Raw genomic sequence first — 25,122 nt, forward strand, 5'->3', positions numbered from 1 at the left:
ACGCCGTTGCCCCTGCGGACGGTCCCTCCACCTCGGGGGTGGCGGACGGACGCAGGTCCGTCCACCATCATAATCGACCCCATAGTTCATTCTATGGACTCTTAAAAATGTTTTTTTTAGAAAGCAGCTAGCAAATATTTTTGGGAAGTCTGGGTGTGTTAATAAACTTTTGATGATGCGTCACTCTTTTATTGTTTTCTAGACCCTGCAAGTTCAAATGCCTTTTGAGACAACCTAATGTAATTCTATATCTGCTTGATAAACTAATAAAACAATTAGCGCCCATTTCCTCCTGCTCTCTTCCCTGAATGTCTGGGGTTGCTGCAGCAAGACAATGGGCACTAATTGTTTTATTAGCAGTGATGAAGTTGACACATGTGTCTATTCGGAGTAATCAGATCCGCCCCACAAATTGTAGATGTCCTTCCTGTGATTGGCTCCCTGCAGTGACTGGCCGGCAGCTCCTCCATTGATAGTAAGTGTTTATTTTAATAAATGTCCACAAGAGACCAAGGGCCCGATGTAGGTAATTCTAAATTACCACTTCTAAAATACTGAATCATACCGATTAGGTAGTTAAGAAGTGGTAAATTAGAAGGGGTAAAATGTAGGTATTTCAGATTCATTAAATACCAAATCGTTAGGATTCGGTATTTACCGATTCTGTAAATACCGAATCGGTAAAGCCCATTGATTCCTATGGGCATTGAAGCCCATAGGAATCAATGGTCAATACCGAATCGGTATTTACCGATTCGGTAAATACCGATTTTTGCAAGGGTGCAGGGGGTGTCACTTTGACACCCTCTAGCACCCTGAATTCAGGCACGTGTGCCATGTGGCACACAGACATGCCCTAAGGGCATGTCTGTGTGTCACATGGCACTGGTGTGCATGCACACATGTGCATGCACACCTGAATTCGGTATTTTACCACCCAATAGGATTGGGTGGTAAAATACCGATTCTAAAGGGCCTGTGGCACTCTTAGGAGTGCCACCTATATGTGCATTTACCGAATCGGTAAATATACCGATTCGGTATTTTACCGATTCTGTAAATTTACCGATTCGATAAATTTACACAATCGGTAAAATATAGGCCCCCTACATCTGAAAACCCATTTACCGGTCGGTAACGGCCGAATTCGGCCGTTACCGGCCGGTAAATGGCCACCTACATCGGGCATATTCATCAGTGATAGTTACCACTTCAGCTATGGTATGCAAGTAAAAGGGATCACAAATGTTGTCCTAAACTGACCTTTAACAGCATCTCTTCATGTTCTGGGTTGTCGGCATCATACGGCTCTCTGCGCAGCTTTTCTATTTCTACTGTCAGGTTTCTGTATCCAACAATCTGCAGGAGGCAGGCCTGAAATGATACTCCTAACCTAAGAGAAGGAAAGAAGAAACAGAATTCTTAAATACATGATATCCCTCTAAAGGTAACTGGAATGATAAAACAACGTATTTATGTATTGATTTAAAGCTGTCTGGATAGGAATAAGTGAATTCCCTAGTACAGAAAGATGAATGGACAATTTAAATTATGGCATCACTGAATGCAACATAAAACCCTCAGAAATGTGTATAGTTTTAAATTGATGGGGAGAATGAAAGGATGATGCAAGTCTAATTACGGGGAAAAATGTGATTTTACCATTGACGTTTCACACACAGTGCTTGTAACTTACTGGTGTTAAATTCCCCATGCTTTTTTCAAAAGGACGGAGTTCTCCTGTGACCTAATACACCCATCATGGCACCTATTTTATTGCCTTTCCCATGTGCCAAGTTTTTTTCCGGTGCCACCCTTTACCCAGTCTATATTTCTTGTTTTGGTGTAGAGAGGCAGCATTATGTAGGGGAACTTGATGTAGGCCATACAGAGGTTTGTTTCATCTCTGAACAAAGCCAGATAAGCTCTGCCTCAAAAAAGAATTCCTGCTGTTGGATTTATTTTTTCGGGTTTCATATTTTTATGTTTTTTTAACAAAGGAGTGCCCTTCATGCCTTTGATTCAATGCAAGTATAAAAATGAGGCTGTGGTGTAGTGCCAGTGGAGAATTCATCAGCTCGGATAACGGTGCATTGAATTTGCAGACCACTGTTTGAACATGACAACTCTGAGGGTAATTTACAGTTTGGCATAAAATATCCTCCATTGTAAACACAATGTCCCCAAAAATGACAATCGGTCCACACTATTTAGGATCAAGAGGTCCATCAGCTCATTGAAGGAGACGCCATTGTCTCCATCCACGGAAGGCTTTCTCTGACGGCCATACTCTGTAGGGTCACCGAAGGTAGGACATTCCACCGCGCGCCCTAGTTAGGTTGGAGGTTCTGATGTCCTTTTTGTTCTGTTTGTCACCTGCAGGTAAAGCCTGGTGGTGAGGGATAGAAAAAAACAAATGATAACCCTCACAACCAGGAAAAATACTTCCTGAGTGTGGGGTAATTAGTTTTGTATTTTTCAAAAACAAGCAAAGACTTTGGGAGTTTATTTTTGAAAAATAAAACGTCTGGTCGATGGCTACTAAAACTGATGGCGCCCATCCACCAAACGTTTTATGCCTTAACAGGAACCGCCATGATTGTGGTTTCTGTCAAGATACAGAGATCTCCACTGGGCCAGTGGTGATCTTTAAATTTGGTAGATGGTAGTCATTCAGGGTGGCGGATGTAATTTCCTCCCCACCCTGATAGACATAGTACCATCCGCCACACTGTAGATCTGACCCTATAACATTAAACATAATTTCTGGTCTCAAGCATGTCACATACACTGCAATAGGAGGAGGATGCGCATAACAAAGTCTGGCAAATCTTCCCTCTTTATGCACAAGCTACTCTGCCCTGGAGGCAACTTCCTATTCCCAGCAGCTTGCGAAGCACCCCTGGTTTTATACATGCTGGTGCTCACCACCTGACCAAGAAGCCTGCAGGCATGAATCTGTGAGCGAAGAGCAAGGAACTGAAAAAGATTCAACAGTACACCTTTGAGATGTCTGGTATCCTGTTTTTCCTAACTCATGGGAATAATTACCATTCGCTGACTTAGAAACAACTAGATTGCTTTTTTTGTAGTTATGACAGCATAGCTTTCTTGATTTTCAAGGTATTGGAAAAAGGGTCAGTGCTTTTCACTGTTTAGCACCTTAGTCGGTTTCAATTCAAGATTCTCGAAAATGTCCTTAATTGTAGAAAGAAATGCTCAACAAATGTTTGAAAAGTACGTATCAGAAGCCCTGATAGATAGATATTCACTGCTATAAAGGAAATGTGTAAAGAGCATGTTTCTATTCACATTAATCTCTTTCTACACTCAGTGCCTGTACTTGGTATAACATCTACTAATCTCAAACTATTATGTCTGTCGGCATAGCTACTCGGAGGGTTCCATGAACGATTTACAATAAACAAGCTAAAAGTAAAGATTTGTATTTTTAAGAAAAAATTGGATTTGTGCAATACATAAAGAAAGTATAATTAAGTACTTAAAAAGAAGTCATTGAATATTTGACAAAAGTTGAACTACATAATGTTCATGATACCTGTACATTGTATTACTCTTATTCCTGACATCCTTGTAAAAGGGATTACATGTGCGGTAATGAAGATTGCCAATAAGTAATTGGAAAAATTACCTCTACATCGTACCTTCTTTTCATTACTGATGAGGCACAAAGGGATTGGTGATATAATAAAAGATGGCTTAAAACACTGGGTATAATGCAACAACCAGTGATTTCATAGAAATAAGACTTAGAAAATAATCGATACCCCCACATCAACTTTATTTTAATCTGAATCAATGACTTGAAGTTTGTAATGCTGCACACAAGTCTTAGGTATAATCCAACATGCCTGCTATGTAGATGTCTGCCAATGACACACCTTCGATCTATGCACAAGAAACTGTCAATTCCCCTGGTAGATCTACATTGTATTCCCTCATGGCCAACAATTGAAAATTCCAAAACACCTGTAGAAACAATCCATCTACTGATGGTCATTCAGGTACCTTTCCTGCCTTGATTTGCAGCGCCAGAAGAAACAAATGGTCAGACTTCCTTTTGTCATGGCATTGCAAATAGATCAGAATAGCCCTCCTCTTATCTAAATAGTACAACAATTATTCTTCCTGAGAAGAAGAGGAAGAAAAACAAACAGGTTGGATTACCTTGTGTTGCCTAATCAAAGGAGTAGGAAAGTTTGGAAAAACTTGGGGTCTGACCTTAGGATAGCCTGTGAAGTACACATAAAAGGGTGCTCTACATGACAACACTCCTAATTCACCCATCCTTCCAACCGAAGTGACTTCCAGTAAAATGATTAATTTCATGGTCAGACATTGTTATATCTTCTGCTTCTAGAGCTTCAAATGATGTCTCTGCAGAACCTGAAGACGCAAAGCTAAATCCCAAGGTGGAGTCAAAGCCCTGGAGGACAAGCTAGGGTAAAACTGTCCATGAGACAAGAAACAAGACATCCAACTTCGCTTAGAGTTTCCAAAAAAACCCTGCAAGCTCTGCTAGAAGACCATTGTGCTCTAACATATGTATAATATGTATGGATTTCCTACAGGATTTGAAGAATGGAAGGAAAATCACACCGTAAAACAGAAATAGAATGAGCATCACATTATTTCTAAAAGCTCTTCAAATGTCTAGAAATGTCTTTAAATTTGAGGCTGACAAGATTTTTGTATAACCTCACTTAGGTAGACAGGCAAACATTTCCTTTGTAACCCTTCCCCGTTAAATTCCAGACCAAAAGATCAAGATATTCTGGAAGTGGATCTTGTTTGATCCTCAAAGTAAGGGGAGCCAGAGCATGAAGCCACTGGAGAGCCAGAACCAAGGACATCAAAAGAGGGACCCACCACCTCCTTGTCCAAAAGAGAACTAGCACAATTATCCTGTGCGACCCCCTGTCTGGTCTGAGCTTTTCCAGTGATCTAGAGCAGGGGTCTCCAAACCGGTCCTGGAGGGCCGGATCCATGCCAGATTTTTAAAATAACTACATGTATCTCAATGGGGATATCCCAAAAATCTGGCATGGATCCGGCCCTCCAGGACCGGTTTGAAGACCCCTGATCTAGAGATTAGAGGGAATGTATAAAGCAGTTTTTTAGGCCAACTGACCAACATGCCATCCACACCTCATGCTGCTTTCTCTGGGACAGAGAGCAAAACCTTGGTAAGGGAGTCCTGATCTGGTTGCATCTCACCTGAAATATCAGTGGTGACAGAGACATGAAAGTCTGCAGCTCTGTGGTCTTGGAGAAACATCATGTCCAACTTAGTATTGAACCACACCCCCTATTAAGATAAGGTCCTTCAGCTGAACTGGCTGACATTTTTTCCAGTTGAATACAAATATGTGTTTGGGTTTGACACTTCTAAATTGTCTTCAACACCTCCTGTGTCTGAGATTTCAATGGTGCACGGAGAAGCCAGTCATCAAGGTATGGATACACATTCAATCCTGGAAAATGAATAGTGGCAAACCATAATGCCACTATCTTCATAAACCCTCAAGGAGCAGATTTCAGACCGAATGGGAGGATGGAAATTTGCCAATTCTGATTCTGGGATCTCAGATATTTTTGATGAGGAAAGGTATCAAGAGGTGGAAATAATGGTTGATTAGGTCCACTGTTATCATGATGCAGGGATCAGAGAGGTTACGTTCTGAAGAGTCTCAATTTTGAAAGATACTGCCTTCACCCACTGATTCGGAAATTTCTAATTTACTACCATGATATCTCCGGTACCACAAAGAGGTTTGAGTTAATTCCTGTCGCATTTTTCCGTAACTGGATCCAGTGCTTTCCTAATTAGTAACTCCTGAATGGCATTCATAAATGCAATTCTTTTCTCCCGACAACTGGAACATGATGTTTATTTGATGTCCGAATTCTAAGAGGTAGAGACAAACTCTATGATGTATCTCTCTCAATTCACTTGAAGCACCGACGTGACCGAGGTAGACTTGTCCCAACTTTCCCGGAAAATTGGAATTTGTCTACCTACTGAAATAGTCAGGATGTTCCCAGCCTAGTTAGGAATGGACTTAATTATTCAGAGAACTTGATTTCTTCTTTTGTTGACCTTTTCCAGAAAAGCCTGTGCATGATATTGCTGCAGTTTCCTCGACGGATGTGTAAAGGAAGATTTTCCAGATGATCCTGAAGATATAGATTGATGTTGCTGATACTTAAAGGATAAACAGTGCAACTTTTTTTTAACAAACTAAGAACTTTTCTTCTAATTCTGAAATAAAATACCAAACTTTTTTAAAAGGAACAGGAAGAACTGCCACTTTCTTTGATGTAGCCTTATGCAAATCCTTCAACACAAGGTTCATATGGGCCGAAACCACTTTTCTTTTTGACTGAGCTGATGCTCTAATGATATGAAAAGAGACATCTGACAAAACCTCTGTCTCTCCACTCCTTCCAAGGCAGCAGAGCATTCTGTTCATTCTTCAATGGCTTTACAGAGACTCTTGAATTCAGGAATCAATGACTGAGTACCATGGGCTATCTAAACCCCGGCTCTGAGGGCCAGGTCCAAGCCCATGTATGCTTTTCTTAATGAGGAAACTAGTCTGTAATGTTCTTGATCATAACATCATTAGCCAAGGATGTCCTCGAAAACTCCCCACAAGGGAATCAACCACCACAAAGTCTGGTAACCTGTCCTCCATCTGTTCTTATTGATGCAGCTTTTGGAAATAAGCCTGGAAGTTGATCTCATTAGGTCATTCAACTCTCTCAAAATTACATCCATACATGAGGATAAACAGGGAAACCCATTTGAGCAGCTTTTTGAAACTCAAAAGAACATTAGATGAAATAGCTTGCACCTCAGAACATGAGAAAGGATACTGCAGAGCATATCCTTTCCATTTTATTTACCTTTTTCCTCCTTTAGTCATTGCCTTACTATCCAAATCTACCAGTCTAAGAAGGGAAATGTCTCTGGAGAAGTGAAATGAAATGAAATGAATGAAACTTATATAGCGCACGACTTACCCTGGGGCATCTCAGCGCTTGCTTAGGGAACCCGTCATGGTATTCCCCTGTGAGATAACCCTGGCAGGGTATCCACAAGGTGAAAGCCAGGCATCCCACCGCGAGGGGCCGTTGTGGAGATTAAGCAAGCTATTGCCCAGAGTCGCAGAGTGTGAACCCGTGAGTTGAGAAGGCACCGGAGCGAGAATTAACGAGTCCGTGGAATTTTGAGCCCAAGACCCGCCGAGGCGGGGAATTGAACCCTGGTCCCGGGCCGAACTCAAGCTCCAGGTCTGCCGCCTCTAACCCCTGAGCCAGAAGTAGTACCTCAAGGAACTGAGGGGCAGATTTACGTTGCCTGACGCATCTCTGCAAATCGGCAGAGATGCGCCAGGAAAGATACGTCACGCAAGTCCATCCTTGCACCACCCATGATTCGCCGCATTTACAATGCGGCGCACCATGATGCAAGGAAGGGCAGATGCGTGACGCATCTTTTGGCTTATGGGCTGCGCATTGCTGGAGTCGTGTAATGCACAGGGGCCACCCATACATTACATGGTGCGTCACTCCTTACGCCTGCTTCAAGCAGGCGTAAGGAATTGACGTAGCAGCTTTGGGAAAGTGACTCAGGGAAATCTTGTAGATTTCACTGAGTCACTTTCAAGGGGCGTTCCTGCGACGGAACACCCCCCCCTGCACCGGAATGCCTACATGAAACCTGACGCAGGTTTCATATGGCGCAGGGCCTTACACCGTGACGCATCTCCATAGACGCGTCCCGTTGTAAATGCCTCGTAGGGATGCGCCACGTTTACGCCACCTTGCATGACGCAACAGTGGCGTAAACGTGGCGCAAGGGGCTCGTAAATCTGCCCCCCAGTCTTTCCTGGGTTTCTTCTTAAGGTTATGGGGATTTCTATAAATTTTCGTTAATCTCTCTTTCTCGCCATTTTTGCTCTGTTTGTAGGCAAGAGAAGTAGAGCTATAAGATGATAGTGAGGAAGAGGATTCCACATGATTGTGTTTACTTGTGTGTTCTCGATACTTATTCTTGATCAGAAGCAGCCACAGACCACAGGAGATAATAAAGCAGTTCAAGGAACCCCTCCACTCACCCCTTCCCTCCCCATACAGCACAGTGTGTTGTTCAGTTAGTAAATGACAGAAAAGTAAACCCCCACCAAGCAAAACACATACTTACCTGCCAATCTGGCAAACAGTGCTCATTCTGTAGAAACTGAAATGCGGCAGAAGCATGCATACTCAGAAATTAATGAACATCAATAAAATTGCTCCACTTACTGTCTCGCTTTTGCCTATCCTGAAATCACAGCCGAGAACGGTGGTCATGGAGTACACAGAAAAATTACACCATTAACATTTGCAAGTCAGCTCCCCTCAATATATAAGGTTTTGATTCATATACATATTCTGCTCAAAAGGTCTCTGGAAATAGAATAGGCAGACTCCAAACTTTACCACGCATTGAAGTTTATGTAAAATAAATTAACCCCCCCTCGCCCCCAACTCCTTTGTCTCAAAGTCATCAATGGACAATCAGGGGAGAGAAGGAAAGCAAATTGGACTCAAGTCCAGCAGGAGCCTCCACAGGGTCCTAGCATCCCAAGTCTCAATCAGAGGCAGGAAAAACAAAACAGGTGGATGCTGGGAAAGTCAAGCCCCTTGTGGTGCCCAAAGAACAATGGGCTGGGCATTTTTTGAAAGCATTTTCCTGGTTTGTTTATTTTTGTCTGGAGGTGATTACCTCAAGAGTAATGTCGGGACAAGGACGTAGGAGATACAGGTATTGGTTGCCACAGGGGAAATTAATAGTATATGTCGCTTACTGCGGATTAGTATCGCTGTTGATGCACTTCAAAGTCATGATGTCATCCACGGTCTTCTCTATAACATCCAGGTGTGCACTGACTGCTGTCTGCAGGAGCTGCCGAGTAAAACCAATACAGTTAGTCATTTATGGACCTACTATAACCACAGAATGACATCAACAACCAATAGAAAAATCATGACTCATTGCTGATGATGTAAGGCAACCTCATGCCTTCTTAGACAGTGTTTTAGAGTACATTGGACTGAATCAGATTATAAGTGAGAGGCCGTTCAGAAAACAACTCAAGACGTGGCTTTTCACCATCTAATTCTTCCAGTCTCTGCTTCTTACTTTCTCTTTTAACGCCGGGACACTCCTCGGAGTAGCCATGCGCTCTACAAATCCAGCTTATTGTTCATTCATTCATTTTAAGCTGGGAGTCTTAAGGAAGAAGATATGTGTAAAGGAAACTACAAGGCAGAAAATGTAATTTTTATGGGCCTTGCTGTTTGTTCCATCTCTGATTGCTACGGTACATGCAAAGCAGGTACAAAAGAAATTTCCAACACATTGACATGCAATTAGAGCGACGGTGGTGTCAAAGGGACTCCTCTCTTTCTTTGAATTGCACTCACAGCTCATTTGCTGTGACGAAAAAGTATGATTTCTCCATTGTGCTTGCCAACATCAGTATGCCTTTCAGCTCAAGCGCCTGCTGAGGCCTCTTCCGTTCTTGCTTCCTTGATAACGAGGCCATTCTTTACCACTCGCTGCTTCCCCATGCTCATTGCTCCAGACATATCCTTTTGTCACAGCGATCATCTCACAATTCTCACATTTCTGCTCAAAGGCCTGGATGGGTGGTGTGCCTCAACCTCTGATGCCTAATCTTTACACCTCCTGTCTTTCAAATACTACTTCTGCTATACACTTTCACAGTTATTCCTTTGGATGGTGAGACAGAAATATAATTTGGATTGCCTCAGGTTCTGACCCTCTCCACAGCTGTCTCTCCCAGTGCTATCAAGTAGTAGAAAAGATCACACTCACATGTTTAAATGAAACTCCACTTATTTATATTTAATTGAGATTGTGTGTGTAATCGAGGTTAAAAATGCTAGTTTGTCGCTGAAAATCTGCACAAGCACATCTACGTGTGTCCCCAAATGACTCCCAACATTTGGCAAAAAGGCAGAAAATGTTAGCACAGGGGTTGGGAATCACAAAAACCTAATCGTATGAAAACCACAAGTTATGTTTGTTATGGTACTTTCATTTGCTTAGGGTACAACTTAAAAAAACTGGAACTTAAAAGTGTAGTAGTCCCAGTCTTTACTGTCACAAGATGAGATAGCACGGTGGCCAGGAGGTTATGTAGTAAGAGACCTATGATGGAAAATGTCCAGCTTTGTACATGATAGTTATCAATGAATCCTGGATCATGTTGCTATGGACTTTGTCAATGGATTTACTATGCCAAGTGAACTGAATATAAATATATATATATATAAAAATCTGTCCCTGCAAAGCACAAAAGAATATTGGCAAGAAAATCAAGACCACAGAAGGAAATATAACAACCTAATGACAAAGATCAAATCAAGATCAGATGTGGTAGTCAGATGGTCAGACAAGGGGGGCAATGTGGTATTGTGGCCCCTCCAAATGTACAACCAGGAAGCCCTGACTCAACTTCAAGACAAGGATTGCTATATAAGGGTAAGCCCTACCCACAACGTAGGCGTCCAAGAAAAGTATCACAATGAGTTGTATAGATGGAAGGGAATGGGCCTCATCAGTAAGGACGAGTTCAATTACCTAAAGAATGACTATCCGATCACACCTCAACTGTACTTAATACCCAAGGTTCACAAAAACGAAAAAACACCATCTGGGAGGCCGATAATATCAGCGATTGGCAGCCTGTTTGAAAAAACGAGCATTTTCATTGACTCTTTCCTTCAACCAGAGGTCAAAAAACTCCCTGCCTACATCAGAGACACAAGTGATTTTCTGGCAAAAATCTTTGATGTTGACTGGCACGACAACTATAGGTTCATGACACTGGATGTCCAATCACTTTACACCAGTATTAGACACCGAGACGGCCTCAATGCCATGAAATACTACCTTGGAAGCAGACCCATTGAACTATATCACCACACACAAATGTTATTGGAAATGGCTGAGTGGTGTCTGACAAATAACACTTTTATCTTTGACAGACTTCATTATAAACAGCTCCAGGGATCAGCCATGGGTACTTGCTTCTCCCCCAGCTATGCGAATCTACACATGGGCTGGTGGGAGGAGCAGGTCCTGAAAGTCCAGCATAAAGACACTATGCTAAACAATGTGGTGATGTACAAAAGGTACATCGATGACATTTTTATTCTATGGCAAGGTAGTGTTGAAGAAGCAGAAAGATTTGCACTGGCTCTGAATGAAAATGTATTGAACCTAAAGTTTACATGTAACACAAACGCTGTTAATATCCAATTCCTTGATCTAGAATTGTATGTACAAGACAACAAAATACAGACACGTACATATAGAAAGCCTACCGCAGGAAATGCCCTCCTACATGCGCACAGCTTCCACCCCACACCATTAAAACAGTCAATTCCCTATGCTGAGTGCCTGAGAATGACACGAAACTGTAGTACTAATGAAGGGCTCTCCAATGCCAAACAAGAGTTGTTTAAAAGACTCAGGAAGAGAGGGTACACTAACAGCACTTGCCAAAGGGCCGAAGACAAATGCAGAGGAAAAAATAGGAAAGATCTAATTTTCCCAGTGACAACGACAAAAATAACAACAGATCCCAACAGTAAAGACCCTCCCAGATTAATAACTGGTTACAACAGATACCATAGTAACCTACGCAAAATCCTGAGAAGACACTGGCCCCTAGTTCGGGGAGACACAAGCATAGGTGAATCAGTGGGCACCAGTCCTTTAATAACATTCAGAAAGGCAAAATCTATGAGGGAAGAACTGGTCTGTAATGCGCCAGCACTCAAAAAGACCAAAAATTGGCTAGATTCCCAAAGGGGCTTAAAAAAGTGTTCAAAATGTAAAGCCTGCACCCACGGTGTGAACACCACTAAAGTTCAAGTCCCGTTCAGGATTAAACCTTATGTTTTGAGGGACGCATTCACATGCAAGACAGACTTCGCAGTATATGTGCTAGCATGCTCCTGTGGTAAGAAATATGTAGGCTCCACCATTCATCCAGCACACGTACGGATCTTACAGCATTTGCGAGCAATCGCCAATAATGATCCTACGTACCCTGTAGCCAGACATATACATGAGACCCATAATGGTAATGCTAAAAACATCCAATATTTTGTAATTGATAGCATTCCGAAAAACATGAGGGGAGGCAACCGCCCATTAGCGCTGCGCCGCCTAGAGTCAAGGTACATTATACTTTTGAACTCTAAGATCCCATTCGGCCTGAATGCGGACGAAGCCTTAAGTGTCCACTTATAACTAGTAGATTTCGACACATCTGTTTTGCATTTCTTTCCCCCGATTACCATTCGATTAACATCTGCAGTTCACCTACTACACGATTCACGGGTTATACATGGGCACATAAGAGCACATCTCAGACATAGGACTATGCCTGAACACACAGCACTTATCACCCTTTTTATACCCTACAACACACTTAGACACTTTGCTTTACGTATCCCCCCAACCACTCACTCTACTCAGAGAAGTACGAATTGGATGTTTGTTCTTAATAGGTACACGCGCAATACCCCACCCCTAACTCCAGATATGGCATGGTTCGTATAATTAAGCTTCACTGTATTTAAGTTAACAGTAGTGATTCACACAATGTCCAGTGACCTACGTTAATGTTTGTAACTGCCACGGAACAATAGGTGAGCCGTTAAGCCCACTTGGGCAGCAATGCAGTAACCTTAGCCGAGAGATCACGAGCAGCATCAATAGGCATTCAAACACATGAATTGCTAAACGCGCAAAGTACTTACATAGCGGCACATCTGGTCTGCGGCTTAGCGCGGCTCACTCAGACCAATCTGGTTTATCTCCGAACATGTACGCTGACATGTTTGGGACGTCTGTAAGAGAATGGGATACAGGCAAACCAGATGGCCTACTAGGAAAGGACCTTTTATTAGGAACATCCATGGCAAGAGCACGGGGAAACCACAGCAAAGTGTGCTAAACTATAATTTTCTCACGGAAATTCCAGCAAATGTTTTTTAAGTTACCTTTTTGTTAGCTGTGAATATTAACATGCTACATGATGAAAAGGTTGTGAATATTATTTTAAACACATGTTTTGGTGATTCTAGTAATTTAGAATATGTTTAAAAAATATTTCTGATATAATGCTCGCCATAAGGGTAAAAACTGAGAAAAGACTTTTTCAACATACAGGGTTTGCCACAATGTAACCATGGCAACATCTGGATCTAACCTGTATGCTAATTGATAGACACGCCCATGGCTCCTTTGTATATATGTATGGACTCAATGTAGGTGCAGATGTAGTGAACAAGGCGGCAACGCCGAAACGCGTCTAAGCAGACACTGATCGAATAAATCGAGTTTGGATTCAGATTCATGGTGTCAGCGCCTTCTTCAAATCGTACAAGTTTGGCAAGACTGAATATATATATATTAGAGAGAAGAGAGAAGAAAGAAGAAAAAAAAAAAAAAAAAAAAAGAAACAGTAAAGAATACAATCATTAACTTATCCACCGTCGTACTAACTGAGGCAGAAAACCAGCTTTTGAGTTTGGGACTTAGTTATTGTCCTGTATCAGACTTCAGCTACACGAAAACACATGTGGATATTTTTCTTTACATTCGGAAATTAAAACTTATGAAATTTTTTGACATTAAGGATGGCAATAAGAACAACCCTTCCAAACAGCCTGGAACTGCAACAAGTTCTCTTGATGTCCCAGCTGGAGATACAAGAGCCTTTCTAACACTGCATCAACTGGCAATGAACGAGGTACCGGCTGCTGAGGTAATGGCAACCCAAGAGGAACTCCAGGCAGCACAAATATCTCAGGTAGGAATGAATTTAAGTCCATTCAAACCCAAGTCTACCTTCATTCCAGTTATGCCTCGTAATTCAATAGACACATTTCATGACATGGTCATTGAGGATCTAAAAGAACTGTATCATAAAGTAAAACACAAGAAGAGATACAGAAGTAACCAAGAACAAGCATATACTACATTGGTTAATAAGCTAAGTAAAGATCAGAGCATCATAGTGACCATGGCAGACAAAGGTGGCAACGTGGTCATTTGGCCACAGAAAGACTATCTTGCCGAAGCCTTGCGACAACTCAATAATGGAACTTGTTATAACAAATCCAACATGAAATCATATATTGAATCAAAAGAAAGTCTTAAAAAACTGTTGTTCAAATGGAGGAGGGAAAACATGCTCTCCAAAGAGGAATTTAACTTTCTTAATGTTGAAAACCCTGTACTGCCAAAACTTTACTTGTTGCCTAAAGTGCATAAAATGGTGAGCCCTGTCCCTGGGAGGCCGATTATCTCTGCAATCTCCAGTGTGGCTGAACACATTGGGGAATACATTGACTATTTCCTCCAAAGTCTGGTACAAACTTTGCCATCATATATTAAAGACACTGGTCACTTCCTAAATAAAATCAAAAATGTTCCCTGGAGTGAGGATCTATTACTAATCACCCTCGATATAGAATCACTCTATACCAGCATTAACCATCAGGCCGGGCTTAGAGCACTTGAACATTTTTTGGGAACCAGATCTATTAATTGTTACAATCATAACAAGATGTTAATAGAATTGACAAATTGGTGCTTGCATCACAATTTCTTTATGTTTGGCAAAGAAATGTATTTACAACAGAGAGGAGTGGCTATGGGTGCCTGCTTCTCCCCCAGCTATGCGTGTTTGCACGTTGGCTGGTGGGAGGAGCGGGTACTCAATGTCACTTTCAGTGACATCATGTCCAACAATGTACTGCATTGGATGCGTTTCATCGATGATGTTTTTATTATTTGGAGGGGGGATCGGATCGATGCAGAAAATTTCATACAATCAATTAACAACAACAATGAGAATTTACACTTCACATCACACATTGACGAATTAGAGGCGGAGTTCCTTGATGTTAAGGTCTTTGTGAGAAATTCTAAGTTGTGTACCAAACTGCATCGCAAGAGTACTGCTGGAAACAGCACACTCCACGCCAGCAGCTCCCACCCCCGCCACGTCATCAACAATATCCCCTAAGGAGAACTGCTAAGGCTTAAACGAATTTGCAGTAGCGATGAGGACTATCAACTTTGTGCTACTGAAGCTCTTGACAGGTTCAGGGAAAGGGGATACAAAGAATCAGTTCTTAAGCAATCCATTGCTAAAGCCAACTGCAGACCCAGGGAATCTCTTTTATCCAGCTCAGAATCTAGTTCTGAAGCAAGTACAGAATCAAGCAATAGTCCACCTAGATTGATTCTGACTTTCAATAGACAGGAACGCAAAATACGCTCTATCATTAACCAAAGATGGCCAGCCTTAAAAACTGACTTGGTGCTGGCCCCCAGAATAGCGGATAGACCTAATATCACCTATAGGAAAGGTTCAAGCATGAGAACCCAACTGAGTCGGGATTTTCCTGAATTAATTAAACAAGACAATTGGATGGCCAGGCCTGGCTTTACCCGTTGTTCCAGTTGTAGAGCATGTAAATTCGGGATTAACACCACCAAATACTCTACACCCTTTAGACCTGACCCTGTGGAAATTAAAGGGAAACACAACTGCAAAACAGATTTTGCAGTATACGTTCTGACATGCACCTGTGGCCTTAGATATGTAGGCAGTACAGGCAAACAGGTGCATGTCAGAATTCTACAACACCTTCGAGCCATCGTGAACAACGACAGCTCATACCCTGTGGCACGTCATTTTAAAGCCATCCACCAGAATAATCTTGACTGTTTAACATACTTTGTCATAGCCTCCGTACCAAAACCTATCAGGGGGGGATAGGGATCTCATGCTCAGGAGATTGGAATCCCAGTTCATTCTTGAACTGGATAGCCGTTTTCCAAACGGTCTTAACACCACGGAAGACCTTCATGTGTTCCTGTAACGCCTTTTTGTTGGTTAATTCATACTTATTTTCAGCTAGTATGCCAGTGCCTATCTTTCCTGTTTCCTTCTCAGTTTCTGTGTAGAATTATATTCACTGAATCAAATTTCATTCATCATGGCTTACATGTTGAATAGTGATAAGGAGCTCTCACTCCTATTCACATTTGGATATTAAACAGACAAAATGAAATAATATAAAAAAAAATTCACTACAAAAAACAACATTTTCCCTTCATTTTATTCCCTTCTTTCTGGGGGGCACACACATTCCCAAAACCTTTTCTCACTTCTATTTTAGACACAGACCAATGGGGCATGATTATAGGCAGTCATTTAACTCTTTCGTATTTCACGATGGAATTCAGTGACCATGGTACACATAATCAATCACAATCAATACAACAAGCATTCATGCTGATATCATATCGGACAGACCTATTGTCTGATATATTTGAGATTGCATTGGTGCAACATACTGGCATTAGATTTTAATGATTTGACATTATTTTCTTTTTGCACACAGCATGCCATTTATATATTTGTGACCAATTGCTAACACTACTACAATTGCGATATTTGCACAGTGTCTCAATTCACATGTTTTTTATAAAAATGTATATATATTTTTATAGATTACAATATATTTATTTTTTAATCATAAAATGAATTGTATTTTGATTGTGATTTCAATAGCGCATTTATGCTGTCATTCTATTCATATGTATATATCTATCATGGCACTGATTCAGAAGAAAGACTGCCTTAGCCTAAGCTACGTAGTGTGTCTTTTATGTCGATCTATCACGTGGTTGTGAAAAAAATGCCCGGGAAAACTTTTTGTACTTAAGCCATTGTGAACTTACTGACTGTTGATCTGTGAACAAGGGCGGACGCCCGAAACGCGTAAGATCTGGTGGCCTTGAGCGCTCAATAAATCGTTTTAGCCCATAACGGACGTTGGAGTGGCGTGGCTTTCTTTCCCATCATTGCTGTGGCGGCTGCTGCGCTGGTTTGGTGAGAGAGCTGCATTTGTGCATATATATATATATATATATATATATATATATATATATATATATATATATATATATATATATATATATATATATATATATATGTATGTATGTATATATATATATATATACGTATATATATATATATATATATATATTTATATTTATATATATATATATATATATATTTATTTATATATATATATATATATATATATATTTATATATATATATATATATATATATATATATATATATAAATCCAAAGAGCACCTCTGTGGGGTATCCCTCGTCTCGTGGGGGTGGCGCGCTGCCGGTGAGGTAACCGGTAACAATATGATTCCAAAACGGCGTGCCAAGCGCGCACTCAGGTACAAAATCCACACCAGACAGCAGGTTAGTCAACTTGAGTAGGGTTTATTCACGCCATAAGCCCTACGTGACGCGTTTCGCACTCATGGAGTGCGAAACGCGTCACGTAGGGCTTATGGCGTGAATAAACCCTACTCAAGTTGACTAACCTGCTGTCTGGTGTGGATTTTGTACCTGAGTGCGCGCTTGGCACGCCGTTTTGGAATCATATATATATATATATATATATATATATATATATATATATATATCTTTTCGTTTTATATAGCGCAAACTCGACCAGAAGATATTGGGTATCAGAGAGCTTTACATGAGCAACAGTTGCTTTACACAAGGATGCATAAATTTTAGTTAGGCACGAGGAGATTAAGTGATTTGCCAAGAATCCCAGGATGCTGGGCGTCGTTGCCGAGACTTGGACCCAGTTCCCAAGCTTCGATGTCAACAGCTCTAGCCGTTAGGCTACATCCTCTCCCCTGATAATTGCAGACAACCACAAATCCCTTATCTTGATGCATTATTGCAAGGGTTGTGGGATGGGCAACAACCTTTACAACGCAGTCATTACATCGCACTACCTTTACATAGCAGTCATTACATCACATCATCCTTTATACAGCATATCATTACAACGCAGTCATTACATTGCATGTCACTACAACGCATGTCACTACATCGCAAGTCATTACAATGCATACCTTTACAACTCATAATACCCTTACACTATCCAACACTTACCCTCCTGTTGCACTCACTGCAGTTAGAATACTCATTTTTACCCCTACACTATCCAACACTTACCCTACTGTTGTACTAATTGAAGTTAGAATAGTAATTTTTACCTCTACACTATCCAACACTTACCCTACTGTTGCACTCACTGGAGGTAGAATAGTAATTATTACCCCTATACTATCCAACACTTACCTTAAATGCGATGTAATGGTGTGCATTGGTATGGTATGCGTTGTAAAGATATAATGCAATGGAATGGAATGCGTTGTAAAGGTAGTTTCTGAAAATGCGATGTCATGGCATGCGTTGTAAAGGATGTTGCAATGTAAAAACTGCATTGTAAAGGCATGCATTGTAAATGTATGCTCCGTAACGTCATACATTCTTGTGGGATTGGATGTGACACATGTCAAAGTAAATTTCATGTCCCGCCTGTTGTGCAACATTGTGTCACTGGTACTCAATCAAAGTTGCTTCTGCATGAACCCGTACGACACAAAGGCTTTTGTGAAACAAACTAGAGGTCATGCAAGTTACCATTATGTTGATAAACCACTGCACAAGCCACCGTTATAAGGAAGAGTCTGTGCAGGCGCTTAGACAGACTATTTTCTATGTTAGAAATGTCTGGATCATATGTAGTGATTTGTGCTGTGACATGGACCATGTTGCTACGTACTTTTTAGCTGCAGGGAATAGGTGTGCATGCCATCAGGCATGTTTGTGCAGTCAGGTCAAGAGTTGAAAAATGAACAACACACATAGGGGCCAATTATGATGCTGCCCTTAAAGACTCTGACCTGCAGTCGAAGTCATTAGGGGTGCATCGTAATGGGCCGCTCGGTTTACTTTCCGACCACCTCATTATGATAGAGGCGGTCGGAAGTAAACCTGCTGGTCATTCCGGCTGGCATCCGACGGGCTCAGAGAGCCTGTCCGCTAGTCGGAATCCAGCTAGTAATCTCAAGGGCAGGCTTTACTGCCCTTTAGATTACGATACCCGCTTTCCGACATGGTTTCCATGCTGGCCTACCTGACATGGAAACAATGTCGGAAAGCGTATTTGGGGGCCCCAGCAGTGCCCCCTTTAGTGCACGGCCTCCGGTAGGAGGCGGAGGGGGCACCTATTGTGCCCCCCAGTTGATCTCTGCACCCTGTGGCCACCGGGTGCAGGGATGAACTGCACCTCCCTTTCCTCAATGGGAGCTTGTGTTACAGCCGGTTTACGGCTATACCACGAGCTCCCATTGAGGAAAGGGAGCATGAGACTGAACTGTGTTCAGTTGCATTGAAATAAGTCAGTCAGTACAGCTGACCAGGTGTAGGTCGTTCCCAGGACCGAGTCAGTGTCAGGCAGAAGTAATTCTGCCAGACATCAAAATAAGCCCCAAAAGCTACAAACATTAGTATGGCCAGGATACACAGGAGGTGGCTGGGCCTCCCCAATTCCACTTCTGAATAAAAAAGAGTGGCTCATTGAGTGAGCATATAGTACTGGCATGTCTGTTACTGGAGAAGACGTTGATTTATGTGCTAGCCTGTAGCCTGAAAGTGGGGTTGGCATCTATGGAGCAACAGGAAGATGCCTGCTGTAGTGTACAATCATGAAAGGTGGCACTGCTAAGATTAGTTCCTCAGTTGAGCAGAAAATGTGGTTAGATAAACAGCACATCAGTTTAGTCCCAATAAAGGAATCAGTGTGCCTTGACACTGATTTGTTGAGTGACTAGGAGCTAATGACCAGAAAGCAGCAAATAGAGGGGTTGCTAGGAGCCCAGTTGGGTTAGACGTGCTTAGAGCATGCTGGAGTATATGTATTAGTCTATTTGAATAATCAGGAAGGGCGAGTACAAAGCCCTTGTCACACGGATGGATTATAGGACTGACAGGTAAGAAAGTTAGGGTTAACTGTGCATCAAGAAGACTGTCCATTTTCTTTATATTATTGGATCTACAGCAGTTGGGGCTAAATCAGGTGGCCACCAGATTGTTAAAGAGAAGGAAGTATTATAACAGATAAGAGTCAATGTGTTGTCTACATTTGCATAAAATGGTCGAGCGCAACTTCAACAAGGCTTTTTTCCAGGCACTTGTGGTTGGAATGGATTTATCTGAAGATTACTGTGATGATTGGGGAGTCATTAGCAGGGATGAAACAAGTAATCGGAAAGGAGCAGACGAGAGTGATCAAGGTGGGGGAATAAATCTTGAGTTTCCTGGAAAAAATGGTAGGGAATCTATTTGAGATCTGTCAGGGAAGAAACAGGAGAACCACTTCATAATTAGGTCCTGATTTATATATTAGCAGTATGAGCAGCAAAAGAGCCCGAGAATGCTTAACGCCAATATAATGGCCCGCTTGTCAAATTTATATGTGGGCGGACCATATAAATCTGACCATCTGATAGAGTAAGGTGCATCAGAGAATTGGCTATATGTCTGCCAACTAAATTTAGATAGGCAGATATATATATTTTTATTACTGCCTGTCACCAAGAGGCCAACCCTGATGGTAAGGGGCAGTAAAAAACCTCATATGCCCCTCTCACCATAGCGAGGGGGGCATTGCTTTTTTTTATTTTCATAAATAAAAGTCCACTTTGGGGGTTTGTTTTTGTAAATTAAATAAGTATCTAGATGAGGTGTAAAGCAAAATTATAATACATTCACAAGAACCGCCTTGACAGTAGTTTCTGTGAATGATCGAAATGTCCATCAAACTGACGGACATTTCAAAATTTGGCAGCCAGGTACTCTGTCAAGGCGACTGAGTAATTTATTCAGTCGCCCTCATGAGGGAAAACCATACAGCAAATTTTAAATCAGCCCCAAATTACCTTATTAGGCCTGGATAAACCCTCACCTATGCCAAGCCCTGTATGTTGCTAAATTCAACAAAATGTAAAAGTTCTGTTTGGCCGTTAAGTATCTAGGACTGTGTAGTAATTTGGTTTTTGGAGGCATAAAGAGCAGGACTGTCTGCCTGAGACTACCAGAATTGGTGAGAAGAGTGGAAGAAACTTAGACAGAGATGGAAATGGGTGAGCAAGGCATGAGCAGGATTGATAGTAGGCAGGGGGGTGTAAAGAGTAAAGAGCTTTGCAAGAAATGAAAGTTTTCAAAGCAGGGTATTTATCAGAGAATAGGTGGAAAGGGAGTTGCCCAATGCATGGGACTTGGAGATAATCTTTGCACATGCTGAAGAGTTGCTTCATCCTGAACTAATTTTGTACATTAATGGGTGTAGTCGACATGCTGTAGAAATAATCTGCTTTTCGGCACTGTCAATTTTTCTTTTGCTGTATCTGAATTGAAATGGTATGCCTATTTGTCTGCATCATTGAGTTGCACTCACAAATCCTATTCATTGTTTTGACTGCACTACGTTCAGGGTTGAACCAGCTTGCATTGTTTTTCTGAGGTCAAATGTTTTAGGGGAGAGGGTGTCAGACATGCAGGTTAGGCAAAAGCTCAAAGCATCCATACCTGATGAGATGCGATGTCACAAATGGTAAGGCAAGTAGGTTTCAGAGTACCTTTGAGGGTATGAATCATGATAAAATACATTCAGTAAGGGAGGGGGTAGGCAGTACTTAATTTGAGCCTGTGTTTTCCAGTGCTCAGCACCGGCACTTATCCATCAACACTGGTGCTTTTCATGAGCACCAGTTAAGGACACATTAATTTGTGGTGGGCAAGGGGAGATTGAGTGATTTGCCCAGAATCATAGGATGTTGAGTCAATGCCTAGACTCGAACCTGGTTCCCCAGCTTTGAAGTCGGCAGCTCTGGCCATTATGCAACATCCTTTACCCGCTTTCATATTTCTCTTTTAGGCAGCGCTAACAGTAGAAATCGGCTGGTACAAGCTGCCTCCTGACAAGAGCTCCGGTGCTTATTTATTTTTACAAATGAACCACTGGTGATAGGTTGGATGAGGGTAGAGTGGGAGGATTTTGAATAGAATTGTGGTATAATTAACACAAGGGATAGAAGTAGGATAGAAGACAGTCAAGAAAAACCAGCAACCAGAGCATGTCCTAAAAGTGGACAAGGACATTGAGCAGAGGTAGCAAATATTTGCCACTTCAGGTTTGACATTTGGTACACCTGGAAGTGTCCTTGCAACTATGAGTGCCGGGCCATGAAGAAACTGTGAGGAGTAGAAAGTAAGCAAGGCTTTTAGTGGTAGGAGGCTGTTGAGGGGTTAAGGCTGGAGAAATATGTCAACTCTTGATGCCACAAGTGGCCAACCACCTATAATGTTACTTTAGGTACCCTAAGGATTTGGAAAAATAGTCATCCATGAAAGGTAGATTTAGTTGTTCACCAATTCTTAAGATTCCCTGTAAGGCAAAACATTTAACCTACTTGGTTTGTCAAACCACAAATTGAATTCTGGGGTGTGTAAAAATGATGGGTCAAAATGTTGGATGTTATAGGATCCCATAAGATTCCTACCAAAACTATGAAATTGGAATTTAACCCCAATCTGCTCACCGCTTTTTAGGTGAGGGAAGAGGGATGGATATTTTCAAGGGTAGGGCCGGGGCCACCCCTCGTGGAGCAGGGTGCATCATTCACCTCTAAAGCCCACAAATTCCTCTGATGATGCCCAACCACGGGGCATTACCCTGAATCTACTCTCCCCTACACCTAAAGCCAACACAGACTTTTTAATCCCACAGGGGCAGAATGGGTATTGACGCTGAATCTGCCCTTCAGGGGGCATTGGTGATGAAAGCTGGGGATATATTTGTAAATGCATGAATGGCAGCTGCCCTTTCTGGCATTGTGCCACACTCCTGACCTTGAAGCTCACACAGTCTATTGGCCCTTCCTCAGGGGCATATTAGGTGAATTTACCCTTTCTGCACTCTACAGGGAGGCAGAAAACACACCAGAAACTAGTGATTTTTTAATATATTTAAAGCATGGGGCGGGTGTTGACCAGTCCTTGCATCAAGACACACCCCAATTCTAAAGCCAGCATAGTCTTTCTAACCCCAAGGGGGGCAGATTGGGAAAGATTGGAAAAGGGGTTAACCCATCCTCAAATTGAGCCACATCCTATACCCACAGAGACCACACCGTTTTTCTAATCTCATGGGGGGCAGACTGGGAGAGGGACAGAAAATACACTAGACACCAGGAGTAAATTAAAGAAGTAAGAGTAGGGTCCTGGCCTGTCCTAGCCTCACATGCAAAACTCAAACAGTGTTTTAGTCGGGGGCCCAGATTGGTGAATTTCTGTCAGCCTCGGGGGAGGAGCGCATGAAGAACACTAGAAAGTAGGGGTGGAAAAAAAAACAAAGGGGCAGTGGCAGCCAGTCTGTCCTGGCAGTCCTGACATCGAGGTGCACCCCCCTCCCCCCGGACACACACACACATTTAAAGCCCACAGTCTTTTGGCTCCCTCGGGAGGCAGATTTGGGGATTTAGCCCTAAACAGTCCTCTGCAGGAGGGTAGAAAGCACACTAAATAAAAAAACAAATAAATAAATAATGGATTGGTGGTTGGCCCTTTCCTAGAGGGCGGCACCCGCGATTGAGCAGCACTGCATCCTTACTATCGGTTATCGTACTGGACTATCTTGAACGTCCCTATACTCCCGATTGAGGTCCGCCTGACGTTCTTTGACTAGCCAAACCTTGGCCCTTCTTCAGTCTTACACAAGCACATTGCTAACCGGAATCGAATCCAAGCTTACCCCAACAGGTCACAGCAACAGCCCGCCCGGATATTCCTGTGACCGGGTACACAATAAGCCTTGAACCCCTTGGCTTCCCTCTTGGCAAATGAGGCTGCTTTACTATTAGGTATACATTAAATGTCCTGATGAGATCCGTAGAATGTGTTAAATGGATGGAAACGCCGTCGACAACTATGAGCACCTTACACACATGGAATGTTTTATCTGCCTTTTAAAAGTGTGAAGGTGTCAATATAGCTCTGTTTTATAATCAAAACTGTGCGATTAACAAGTTTACAGAACGTTGAGCTCTTGCCTAAGCCCTTTTGTTTGTTCCCTTTAATTGTTCCCTGTCCTGATATTTCTTGTGTGATTGACTGGGTACAGGCTTGCGCCCTGTCTTGTATATTGTGTGTTATTCATGTTTTACATTGACTGAAAAGTAAATACCAAGACCTCTGCCCAGCTGGGCATGTCTTTTTCAAATATAGCAACGACTTTGTCTATATTTATTGATTAAGCATTATTATTTGTAAGGGACCACTGCTATTCAGTGCCACAGTGCAAGTGTTCCCTATGTTAAATTGATGTATTGATTAGGGATTCCAGGATTGGGTTATTTGATTTACTTGTCAGACCCTAGTACAGTGCACCATGTGTGCCCAAGGCTTATAAATCAAATGCTGCTGGTGGGCTTGCAGCATTGGTTGTGCCACCCACATTAGCAGCTTGTAAATAATGTCTCCGGCTTGCCATTGTAAGGCCTCTGTGCAGTCTGTGACTGCCATGTCGATTTGGCAAGTGCACCCAATTGCCAATCCCTAAACATTCCCTGTTCTTCATATCAAACACCCAAAGGTAGTCCCAAGGGCAGAGTGCATTGTAAGTATAAGGTAGGACATGCCCTGGTGTGTGTGGCATGTCCTAATAGTAAATTACAGCCATTTTCGTGCTTCACTATTGCAAGGCTACCTGTTCTCCCTAGGTTAGAATGGGCAGTTAGATTATTACATTTTTTAATCCTAACTGACTCAGGGAACATGGTAGAAATTCGAATTTAGTATGCCTGAACTCAAAATGATAAAATACATATTTTAGTAAAGTTGGTTTTAACATTCTGTGTTTGAAAATACCACTTTTAGAAAGTAGGTATTTCAGTTCAGTTCATACGTCTTTATTCGAAATATTTCATCATAAAAGATATCATACATAAAAATTATACATAAAGGACAATGGTCTTGACAGTGATAAAAGACAAGATGCCCCAGATAAAAACATTAAACGCTAATTTCATACAACC

At 41.9% G+C, this 25,122-nt stretch overlaps 1 protein-coding gene across 2 annotated transcripts in view; it reads right to left on the bottom strand.

Annotated features, from left to right (window-relative positions):
• Nucleotides 1-25,122, bottom strand: part of ELMOD1 (ELMO domain containing 1) — a 448,590-nt gene that overhangs the window by 93,776 nt on the left and 329,692 nt on the right. For both annotated transcript variants that reach the window (XM_086935243.1, XM_086935244.1), the window contains exons 5-6: nt 8,877-8,974; nt 1,264-1,393 (exon numbers count right to left, since the gene is read on the bottom strand). In XM_086935243.1, the coding sequence (XP_086791369.1) occupies nt 1,264-1,393; nt 8,877-8,974 (228 nt within the window). The remainder of the gene's footprint in view (nt 1-1,263; nt 1,394-8,876; nt 8,975-25,122) is intronic.

This window comes from Lissotriton vulgaris, chromosome 8 (assembly GCF_964263255.1).
Source record: "Lissotriton vulgaris chromosome 8, aLisVul1.2, whole genome shotgun sequence".
NCBI classification, from domain to species: Eukaryota; Metazoa; Chordata; class Amphibia; order Caudata; family Salamandridae; genus Lissotriton; species Lissotriton vulgaris.